General features: G+C 36.7%; 1 protein-coding gene across 1 annotated transcript in view; it reads right to left on the reverse strand.

The window, feature by feature from the left end:
* Window positions 1–7,641, reverse strand: part of TRAF5 (TNF receptor associated factor 5) — a 21,302-nt gene extending 13,661 nt beyond the window's left edge. Inside the window, exons 1-2 of the mRNA XM_015817212.1 lie at window positions 7,398–7,641; window positions 377–604 (exon numbers count right to left, since the gene is read on the reverse strand). Of these exons, the coding sequence (XP_015672698.1) occupies window positions 377–594 (218 nt within the window). The 5' untranslated portion in view covers window positions 595–604; window positions 7,398–7,641. The remainder of the gene's footprint in view (window positions 1–376; window positions 605–7,397) is intronic.
* Window positions 7,642–12,625: the final 4,984 nt, after the last annotated feature.

Below are 12,625 nucleotides of genomic sequence, written 5' to 3' on the forward strand. Positions count from 1 at the left end.
TACTTTAATTTATACCCCGCCCTTCTCCCGAAGGACTCAGGGCGGCTTACAGGCAATAAAAACGGAACTATACAATAAATATCTAAAAACAATTAAAATATATATTAAATAAGCCTGTTATTTTTAGAAAAGTTATAAAATCCCTATTAAAATCCCTATACAATCCCCCCCCTAGGCCAATCCCGCTTGATGGAAAAGCACTTAAGTACATAAGACTGTTGGAGGTCTATAGCATCCTCAGAAGAGCAAAATTAAAAGAGGATCCCTTTAAAGTTCTGGGTTACCCTTGCACATTCTATACATTCACAAACTGTATAGTTGTTATGACAGCATTGATTTGCACAAATCAATTGTAAGAAAAAGAAGCCATTTGTACCTCAAAGAAACAATGCAATGCTGGCAAAATCTATGGCCACATCCTGTCTGGTGCGGATTATGGAGGACAAGGTGGCAGTGTGTACATTTGTATCGTTCATCTAAGATTTCCACGAACTGATAGTTGACATCAGAGTCAAATTCTAAAGAAACTGCATTTGAGGAGTTCTGTCGGATGTAGAAATTTGGTAACTGGCCTGCAAGATCTTCAGAGGCCATGGACTTCAAACTATGAATAAAATCATAAAGAGAAATATAGTACTTGAGTAGTAATGTATTTATCAGATCCTTACCTTAATTTGGTAAGGAAATTAAAATGTTACAAAATGCCAACAATTTGTCCACAAATCAAGACACTGAGTGTAAACAGCTGCAATGCCAGTTAATGGTACAATAGAAGACAAAGAATAGGAGAAGATCACAAAGTATCAAAGTATCAAGATCTGAAAATTGAAGTTTGTGGATTATGGCATAAACTAGCAGTGGTGGTCCCAGTGATTTTTGGCACACTGGATGCCGCAACAAAAAGTCTAGAACAATATTGTGTATTGACAAAATTTCCATCTGTCAGTTACAAAAGGCCAAACTGCATGGATCCACACATATAATACATCAATACATTAGGACAGTGTTGGTGAACCTATGGCACGGGTGCCAGAGGCGGCACTCGGAGCCCTCTCTGTGGGCACACGTGCCGTTGCCCCAGCCTTGTGTCCCCCCGTGACCCCCTCACGAGTACCCCTCCTGGAGAACAGTCACCCCCGAGCGTGGCCCACGCGGAGCAGTGCAGCCAAGGACATGGCAGCCAGGCAGCGTAGACAAGACTCTGCCCTCATGCCCCATCGTGCACAGTTGATGCTGCAGGGCATGAGCAGAGGGCGTGGCTGCCATGGCGCTGCTGAATGATCTATGGTGGGCCTTGGAGGCGATGAGTGGCCCTGTGGGCAGGCGGGGTGGGGGCGGAGCGGGGGCAGGGCAGGGATGGAGTGGGGGTGGGGCTAGTTTTTGGACACTCGATATCTAAAAGGTTTGCCATCAATGCATTAGGATATCTTAAGTTCCTGGGAAGAACTTGATGCTTATGAAGGCCAACACTAGCTAACAAACTGGCAGCTGTGATATCACATTGTATGTACTGTATATCATCATCATCATCATCATCATTCTCCTCCTCTTCCCCCTCCCCCTCATTATCATCATCATTATGTTACAATCCATTTTCTGAGAACCGCCAAATATAAGCCCCATACCATATGAAAATTGTTGTTTCTATTAATGTTCCTTTTATTTCCATAGCTAAAATACATCATCCTGAGTAGAGAGGAAGGTTGACAGGAATTCTCAGTGCAGCTCAATGATTAGGATCTTGTTATCTTCAGTGCTGGCCTAAGACTGTTTCATCCTTAGCATTTTGCAGCCAGCATGCTGTGCACTCATCTTAAATATTACCATAGACTAATTTTTACAATAAATTGTTGATGTCTCCCATCTCTCCTTTGGTATTTCCTTCCACTCCCTTCCCCAACAATAGTTAAATGTATCTTCTTTAAATTTCCAAGGATGATGCTTCAGGCATCTAAGTGGCATCAAATGAAATGACTATCTACAAAAATGTAGGACATAATAAATGCATTTCTCTTCAAAACATGACAAAACTCTTCACCATTTTCACTGAAAGAGAGTATTGTGACTGTCCTCTCAAAAGTTTTAACACAAACAAAATTATAGTACCCTCAATTATGTACAATAGTTACCATCTGAGTTTGAAAATACTGTGATTTAATAAGATGAAGGTTAAGTTTGGCCACATGACAGAAAACCAACATTATCCTGACACTAAAGTTGATAACTGGAGCTAATTAACTGGGCACGGGGGTCTAGATTCTGACCTTATCCAATTAATCAGCTCCAGTTACCCATTGCTGGCTGGGGAATTCTGGGAGTCCAAGTTCACACATTTCAAAGTTGCTGAGGTTGAGAAACACTGATGTAGACTCCCCATTCTGGAAGTTCAAAATTAATTACATTAAATTTGATCCCATCATCAGTGGAAACAGGTTTTTTTAATTACACAAAAATAATCATAATAGAGATAACACATAGACACAAAATAAATCTAAATTCTTCTTTTGATTTCATACAGTATATCAAGAAACCATATGGTCTGAATTAACATATCATTTCATTTTTTATTATTGCAATTAAATTCTAAAAAGGTTTTCATTCCAAAATTAAGATTTATAAAACTGCTTTTTACAATATGATTTAAATGTAAAAGTAACTGTAAGGAGGAAATTAAGTTTAAATACCACATAGAGCTGTGGTACTTTTAAAAACATAATGCATATTTCCATCAGCTTGCATTTTTCGGAAACTAAATTTAAGTCTGTGAGACAGGAAGCAACTTTTCTACATCTTTGTTTCCTGCCTCTAACCCCAGTTTATCACATGATATTTAACATTCCTACAGAATATATACTGTATTTCTTTTCTTTTGTTTTATAACTCTATTTTGTACCATCTTATTAAAATGTTCCAAATTATTACTAACTGCACCACCATTCATGTATGGCTCATATCAGGTCAATTGAAACATTTCCCCAGCTTGAGATGTTTTCCTATAGCATTCAGTTTATTTTGGTTGCAAAACCATTTCTATGAGCCATGCCAAATGGTATTGAATTACAAGTATTTAACAAACATTCAAAGTTACAACGGCAATGAAAAAAGCGACTAATCCACACACTTATGATCATTGCACTGCCTCCACAATCATGTGTTCAAAATTCAGGCACTTGGCAACTGGAATATATTTACGATGGTTAGAAGTGTCCTGGGGTCATGTGATTGCAATTTACACCCTTCCCAGCCAGCTTCTGACAAGACAATAGGAGAAGCTAGATATGCTTAACAATTGCCTAATTCACTTCAGAATTGCAGTCATTACACCATGGCAAAAAAGATCGTAAAATTAGGTGTGACTCACTTAACAACCATCTTGCTTAGCAATGGAAATTCTAGTTCGAAATGTGGTCCTAAGTCAAGGAACTGTAGTGGTGCAATGGTTAGAATGCAGTATTTGCAGGCCAATTCTGCTCATTGCCAGGTGTTCAATCCTGTTGACTCAGCCTTCCATCCTTCCAAGGTCGGTAAAACGAAGACCCAAATTGTTGGGGGCAATATGTTGACATTGTAAATCACTCAGAGAATGCTGTAAAGCACTGCAGTGGTATATAAATCTAAGTGTTATTGCTAAGGACCACCTTGTAATCAAAAGATGGCTGGTGGGATGTGTGTGTGTGTGTAATAAAAGGCAGAATAACCACAAGCATAACTGTCCTGCACTCAGCTACCCAATACTTTTGCCTGAACTTTGTTAAGTAAATCACCTCACTCAACTCTTTCACGTTAGTAATAATAATAATAATAATAATAATAATAATAATAATAATAATAATAATAATAATAATAATAATAATAATAATAATAATAAAAAAGTTGGAAGGGATCTTGGAGGTCATCGAGTCCAACCCCCTGCTCAGGCAGGAACCCTACACTATTTCAGACAAATGGCTGTCCAGTCTCTTCTTAAAAACTTCCAGTGTTGGAGCATTCACCGCTTCTGGAGGCAGGTTGTTCCATTGGTTAATTGTTCTAACTGTCAGGAAGTTTCTCCTTAGTTCTAAGTTGCTTCTCTCCTTGATTAGTTTCCATCCGTTGCTTCTCGTCCTGTCTTCAGGCGCCTTGGAGAATAGCTTGACTCCCTCTTCTTTGTGGCAGTCCCTGAGATATTGGAACACTGCTATCATGTCCCCCCTCGTCCTTCTCTTCGTTAAACTAGACATACCCAATTCCAGTAACCGTTCCTTATATGTTTTAGCCTCCAGTCCCCTAATCATCTTTGTTGCTCTTCTCTGTACTCTTTCTAGAGTCTCAGCATCTTTTTTACATCGTGGTGACCAAAACTGGATGCAGTATTCCAAGTGTGGCCTTACTAAGGCATTGTAAAGTGGTATTAATACTTCAAGTGATCTTGATTCTATCCCTCTGTTAATGCAGCCCAGCACTGTGTTGGCTTTTTTTTTAGTCAGAGCAACAAACTATACTCACTTGCAGTCAGAGTAGTCTGCAAGTGAATCATTTTAATTTCCCCCCAACAATACACAGTAATCTGTGACTTAGTGGGGAAAGTCCAGCATTAGGCAGGTTTCACAAAAGGATCTGCAAAAATTCCTTATCAAGATTCCTAGAAAATGGCTAGGGGAAAAACCTGGGAATAAAAGTTTCCCCCTCCTTCAATTCCATCATAAGTCTTATCCTCAGAATCCACCTGTGAATACATCATTGGCTGCAGTCATGTACAATATTGGATCTATCACCAAATGTTTTGGCAATGGTTCAGACAAAAAAACAATAACACCTCTACAAATATAAACATTGAGTTTTGGTTCACTCATACTCTGATGCTTTTGATTTGCCTTAATGAGCCTAATTAAGCATCTCTGAGGGAGATGGGCAGTTAAGAAATACAAAATATAAATTAAATAAATAATGAAAATCTAAAATAAATCTATGACACCACAGGTAGTCCTCAACTTACAACAGTTTGTTTAGTGACCGTTAAAAATTATAATATCACAGAAAAAAAGTGACTTATGACCATTTTTCACACTTATGACCCTTGCAGCATCCCTGTGGTCATGCGATCAAAATTCAGATGCTTGACAACCGGTTCATATTTATGGTGGTTGTAGTGTCCCAGGATCATGCAATCCCCTTTTGCAACCTTCTGACAAGCAAAGTCAATGGAAAAGCCAGATTCACTTAACAACTGTGTTACTAACTTAACAACTGCAGTGGTTCACTTAAATGTGGGAAGAAAAGTTGTAAAATGGGGCAAAACTCACTTAACAAATTTCTCACTTAGCAACATAAATTTTGGCCTCAGCTGTAGTCGTAAGTTGAGGACTACCTGTATTCCTTTATCTTAGAGATCGAAGATAGTATTTGCAAGAAATTAGAAGTTCTAAAACTACAAATAAGTGAGCCTGCTATGGCAAATTAAAATGTTTTAGGTTCCTTTGCGAAAATACAGTTAATTATCTCTTTGAGAACCTTGCTAGGCTAATTAAAATTCATAATAAAAAAAGATTTCCCAATACAAATTCAAATGAAGTACTATATTGATGTGGCATATCACTATATATTTAGTTCACAATGTGTGTTAACACTGGCCGTACAATTTAAAATACCTTTTAAGATAAACTGCATTTTGTGAAACATTTTAGTTAGTTTTATTCAGTTCTTAACATATTAAAGCATATGCAGCTATAATCCTAATTGTTAATAACAATTAATATTCCTTCTTATTAGGTTTTACAAGTCTGTGATTATTTTCATATTACAAAAACAAATACAACTCCAATAATTCAAAACTCCCAGAAATAGTTCTAAAACATTTTGTTGTATTTTTATTATTTTGAAAGTATATAAAGAAAAGACTTTCTCAGTTCTTGAAAAAAGCACCTAATTATAATAAGGAGGCATTTACTAAAACTTTCAAAGCAGTTTAAATCATAAACATTATTAGTTATATAAAAAAACGTAATGACATATATATGTAATCTCAGATTTTGTACCTGAATTTTTATTTCTGTTTGTAGAATATAAATTCTTGGTAAAAAGCATCACTGGATTACACTTCTTTGTTAACAAGAAAAACAAATAGCATTAAAACTTAATTTCCAAACGTGTGCATATTTACTAAGAAGCCAATCTAAAAAATTGTACACAGAATTAATTATAATATGTTTATGCTAACAGTTGATAGTAGTATAAATATAAAAACAAAGTACTATGAAGATAGGACTACCACATTTTAGAGAGCATGCCTACCAACCTGAATAGTAGATGAAAAGATATTTTGTCCAAAGTAGACATATTGCTGAGAATGTGAAAATAGTTGTTTTCATACCTTTCATTCCAAAAGTGGGACATAATTTTCATTTCACACCAGAAGACAGTATGAAGCAACACAGCTTATCAAAGCAGGATATTTACCTCTCAGAAAATATTAATCTGAATAAAGGCTTTTGTTGACTTGATAATAAGATAGAAAGTCAACGTATTATACTCAATTATCAAGTTCTTTTGCATGATCATATAAGCACATAGCCAGTTGCAATGCATGGGGAAATTTTTATGAACTGCAGGCAATCTCTGGCAAAATAAGAGACCCATTTAATTGTTTACATATACAAACATAGTTTGTATATGAATGAGAGAATAGCTGTTACACACAGATGGGGAATCAGTTATAGTTTTTTTGTTTAAATGAACATCAGAAACCATTAGTTTAACTCTTTTCTCTTGAGTTTGCCTTTTTAGGAGTATGGCTTCTAAGAAATTTATTTTACTTATGTAAACGTTAATAGGGAGGAGGAAATTTCCAGGATTAGTTTCAGCTGAAATTTCCATCCTTAGGGCTGATGAGGATAAGGTGGGTTGTCTTCTTTTTAGATATATTCAATTAAGTGGTACCTCTAATTAAATCAACAATACGTGTTCTTCTATTTTAAATTATTTATTGTTTTGTTGAGCATTCTGTTCAGTGCCGCAGTATCTTCTATGCATTTTAAGTATGCTGCTTTAAGCGGTTTCTTGTTTTAATTGTATATCTGAATATTTAACAATTTACTCTAAATCGAAGAGAAAAATATAAATACTGACATTGCAACAGGGGATGAAATAGGAAGTAACCATTTTAATATCTATAGCAGAAATGAATAGCCTGGATCTTAAAAAGATGTCAGGCTTGGCTTTTCGCAGACCAGTTCCTCCTTTCCAGTCACACCTCAGGATATACACTGTCAATGCTTGTTGCTTCCGCCACAACTACACAACTGAGAGGGGGAAAAACTTATACACCCAAACACCAAAACAAGAGAATGAGCTGCAAAGTTAGGGAGCCGCAACTTTTCTTGGACAGAGTTCACTCTTTGCAATGCGTTCGGGTTGCCTACCTGCGGCGCGTTTCAACGTGTCCGCACCGCCTCCCGCATTCGCTTCCGCAGCGGCCGCCGACCTTCGAGCGGTACAAGCGCGAGGGGTCCCCCGCAGTCTTCAAGGCGTCCCGCCAGAGGCGCACGTGGCAGGTAACCCGGGAAAGTGAGGCGAGGAGAGGAGAGATTAGACCCAGCTCCGCAATTGAGCTGAGGGACGCGCCTCCCTGTACTTGGGATGTTTTTTTCCACACCCGTTCAATTATTAGAGGCATCGGAAGGGGCGGGCTCGGCGATATGCCTTTGCTTCTGGGCGCCTCCTCCTTCCAAAGCCTGGGAGCCTTTTGTGGTGAAAAAAAGGCAGACAGCGGAGCTTCGGTTCAGCCAATCCGCGGCATTGTTTCTCAGAAGTATCGCTGATAGTTACTTCGGTTGCTCCAAGGTAAGCATGCGCGAGGCCGCGGTCGGACTTCGGTTCTGTGCGTGGCCCGGTGTACGCGCGACTCCGTTAGGTTGCTCAGTCAGGATAGGGAGCAGGTTCCTAAGCAAACTATTTACTGTAGGGCAGTGTTTCTCAACCTTGACAATTTTAAGGCATGTGGACTTCAACTCCCAGAATTCAATGCTGGCTGTGGAATTCTGGGAGTTGAAGTCCACATGCCTTAAAATTGTCAAGGTTGAGAAACACTGCGTGTAGGGCAAGGTGTGGGCATGTTTAGCTGGCAAAAGGTAAAATTAAGAGGCAGTATCATCGTGGTCCGCACGTATCTGAAAGTCTCTTAGGTGCAGAAAAGAGCCGGTGCGTTATCCTCTGGAAGAAGAACAGGATCGAAAGAATGAATTGAGAGTCAAGAGTTGAAATTTGTGTGTGTGTGGTGTGTGGGTCGATCTGGATGAATATTGAGGGGAATCTCCTGACACTAAAAGTTCCCAAGCTGCCTAGAACAGGCTGCCCAGAACAGTGGGGAACTCCCTCTCCCTTAAGGTTTTCAAATAGTAATGATTACATTGCCACCTGCTGTTAGGAATGGACAGTGGACCATCCCTGCATTGAACACTCTTAACCGATATTTAATAATAATAATTAATAATAATAATAATAATAATAATAATAATAATAATAATAATAATAATAATAATAATAATAATAATAAATAAATAAATAATAATAAATAATAATAATAGTAAAGGTGGAAGGGACCTTGAAGGTCATCTAGTCCAACCCCTTCCAATATAGTCCCTTCCAATCATGGAAGCAAATATAAGGGTAGGTAAGCTGCCTTGGGGTCCGAGATCCCTACGGATTCTCCTAGCGCATTTTTAAAAGGAATCAGATGCTTTATTTGCCCTATCTCTACAAATTTTCTGCAAATCTACAGTTCCACGTGCGGAAGTTTCAGTATAGTATTCCCATCTTTTACCTTCTTTTGTCTCTATTAGAAGTCTTTCTTGTAGGATTTAAGTAGCCCTACTTTATCTGTAAATTTACACGTGGTTTCTATGTTCTTCTTAAAAGCAACTCATTTTTCTTTTACTTGTTTTCCTCTAGTTGCTGGTATTCATGATTCCTTTCTTACCTGATGCTGAAAATCTTTGCTCAATCGTCAGGCATCATGCCTAAAACTTTCAGCCTCAGTGTTACCTCTTAAATCATAACGTATTCTAAAAGCATGTTGGGTTCCTCCATTTTTGACATACATTTTATAAATATTTGTCTGCATCACTTTTCACAATGGTGTTGATTTAATGGACATGAAGGATATATGAAAGACAGTACAGGGTTAATGATCAAATAATGTCAAACATTATGGAGAATCTTTTAATATGTCAATTATCCAAGTTTATTCATTTACCACTGCTTATGTGTTAGTGGTAAATGAATAAACTTGGATAATTGACATATTAAAAAATTCTCCATGAAGTTTGACATTATTTGATCATTAACTCAGTACTCTCCACTGATACATAAATAGTAGAGATAGAAGTTTAGGGTTAAGTTTATTTTGAAAGCAATAGAATATACACCCATGTTCAAAAAGGGTGGAGTCTGCTGCAGCATACAGTACTATTTTTGTCATTTTGATTGAAGTGCCACAGATACTTGTCATGATTCAGTTTTACTACTTATGTATTGTATGTGTGTATGTTGTTTGGACGATAATGTGTACTAGATGGATTTCCAGAACTAGTAAATGATCTAAAGTGGGTCTCCAACCCCCGGTCTGTGGACCAGTACTGGACTGCGGCATGCCAGCAACTGGTCCGCACAAACAAGGAAAACCCCATCCATAGGATGTAGCCAACACAGAAAACCAAGCCCCCTTCGGTCCACGGAAAAACCTCTCTCCACATAACCAGTCCCTAGTGCCCAAAAGGTTGGGGACCTCTGATCTAAAGGGATCCTTTTTCCATGGTATAGTGAAAACGCACATTTTTGCAACCAGATTGGTAAGTCACACATTTGTCATGATTTTTGAAATGTGAATATGCAATATGTTTCCAATCTTCATTTAGATTGGATTAATTATGGATAATTATTAAATGGTTAATACAAAAAGAACTTGATAAGACATTCCTGGATTTCATATTCCTATTGCAAGCCACCTATTCACTTTAGATAGCAAGATGAAATTTAATGAATATAAATGTCAGCAGTAAAGTGTCAAATTGTTGTTAATAAAGGTAATATATGGTGCGGTGGTTAAGGCACCAGACTAGAAAGCAAGGGACTGTGAGTTCAAGTTTCGCCTTAGCCATGAAAGTCAGCTGGGTTACCTTGGGCCAGTCACTCTCTCTCTCAACCCAACAGGGTGGTTGTGGGGAAAATAAAAGGTGCTGTGTTGAATATGTTTGCCATCTTGCTTGTAAAAAAATAATAAAAATACAGGATATAAACAATATAAATGTGCATGAATAAACAACCAGCTATCTACCATGTTCATAACTGGGCTTGGGGAAGAAGTAAACAAAAAATATGGAAGAAAATTCTTGATAACACAACATTTTTTATTATTCAATTTTCCTTTCTCTTTTAAATCTATTTGCATAACGATCAGAGGTGATTACACATATTGTTACCTTTGGCACCTTTGAGGGAAGATAGAATATAGAAAGCAAAACATGAAGAAGAAATGTGTGCTGCAAATGAATTTGCAAACACAAGATTGCCACAAGACTTTGAATGATTTTGCCAGGGAGTATTAGAAAGTTATTTGATGGAAGTCCTTTCTATGCTTATACTCCACTTTTTGCACTTTTCTTGGAAAAGTTCAAGATTGCTCTAATGTATTCTTAACTTTCATCAATTAACTTAACCTCAGAATGGATATACTTTTCTCTGATCTTTGACTTTTATTACTATTATTATTACATATATTATTCAGATGTGACAGAATGGATCTAAGAGTAAAGCTAACCATCCATTTCAAAATTATGCAATCCTATATTCTAAAAGCTATACAATGTGTCCCACATGCCTGTCTTATAGGCATTACATTTTTCTGTTTAAGAATATATTATAACTGCAATATCAATTTAGTGTTCCATCATTTTTAATTTATACTTAACTAAAAAAGGATATTATCAAGTATCCAGTCTGCATGTATAGTCACAAACCTCTTTTCCAACCACATAATACTTTAGCCTAGAAATACTTTTTCCAAATATACACATAGCCCTTATAGATGGCCATTCATTTAAAAGTTTTTATATGTCTTTATTGTAACTGAAAACTGTACATAAAAAGAAGATGCAAAGTTACATTTGTCATAACCACTGTAAGAAATAAATTTTTGCCCAACTTAAAAGGGAGTGCAAATATTTTACATTTCATAAAGTGACAAAAATAAACCAAGATGAATAGATTGTGGTTTGTAGAAATGGTACAAAGTCAAACTAGATTTTTATAATATTGCCCAAAAAGAAAATTTCTTTGAAATGAAAAAAATTGTATAGTTTTATTTCTAATCTTTAAAAAAATATAAATGAATTTAGAAGAGAATCACAGTATAGGGCCTAAGTATCTTAAACCATTACAAGGTACATAAAAATAGACACAGATTCCTTGGAAACTTTAATTCTTTGATTAAGCAGCAAGCATTTCACTCCTCCAGGCAAAAACACTGCTTAACACAACCCCCTACTCAAAACAGGACGTGCAAGCTGTATGCACATAATCTGGAAAGCACACAATTTTTTAAAAGGACAACATTTTGCTATGTACATATTCAGTACTACAAATGCTAAACATTTTGTCACTGTATGGCATAGCGTATGTAAAGCAGTATTATACTACATACCATACCATCATACCGAAACACACAAGTGCCCAGTTATAGTTTCAATAGTCTAAAATTGCCATTTAAATGGCAGCACCCAATTTTCTGCATACTGAAGTTCTAGCAACAAGAGACAAGACAAAAGTTAGCAAAAAGAAAAAAGAAAAAAGACAATACAGTCACTGGGAAACCTGATCTACATATTTAAATACTGAAGATGCATTGTTAATAGTTTGGTACTTAGAGAGTTATGCCAAAATGCACAAACAGGACTATGGCAGATTGGAAGAATACAGTGGGTTAATATTGACATCAGAACCAAAGGATAAATATAGCAAAGTACCAAGAATTCTGGCAAGAGATAGTGATGCTTTCCCCCCACCCACTGAAAAGCCAGTATTAAAAACCAAACACTCTCGTTGGATACAGATAATGTACAAGAGACATCCATTGAAGGAATTTCTATTTAATATACTACAAAGGAAATCTGATTTAAATAAGAATTTTAAAAAATCAAGAACATGAAAGTTAATGGGCAAATCCCTTTAACGCCTTAATCATGATAAGGTGTTAGTCTAAAAGTTTGAGCTGTAAAATGCAGTACATAAGAGACTAGTACAGCTTTGCTATACATGAAATCATCCAGAATTTTAACTCTGAAAGTTAAAACACTGTTGTTTTAGTAAGAAGTGGGGAAGTCAACTATATTAAAGAGATGCACATCTTTCAGAAAATAGGTTTTCATTGCTTGGTATTTCTTGCCCAAAATTAAAAGCCTGTCACTTTGATTATAACAGTTAAACTCCAACTGATTAAGTAAGGCATGAGTTGGTATCGTTTTTGATACCAAAAAATAATAAAATGAGGGGACATGCACTGGCAAGGAATAGCAAAAAGAGACTGAGATATTTCAAGAAATGAAGGAGGAAACATCCTTAATATTAGACTGTTTCACCATGCCCCTATACCAGG

This window comes from Protobothrops mucrosquamatus, unplaced genomic scaffold, assembly GCF_001527695.2.
Source record: "Protobothrops mucrosquamatus isolate PMUCROS unplaced genomic scaffold, P.Mucros_1.0 scaffold563, whole genome shotgun sequence".
Classification (NCBI taxonomy): domain Eukaryota; kingdom Metazoa; phylum Chordata; class Lepidosauria; order Squamata; family Viperidae; genus Protobothrops; species Protobothrops mucrosquamatus.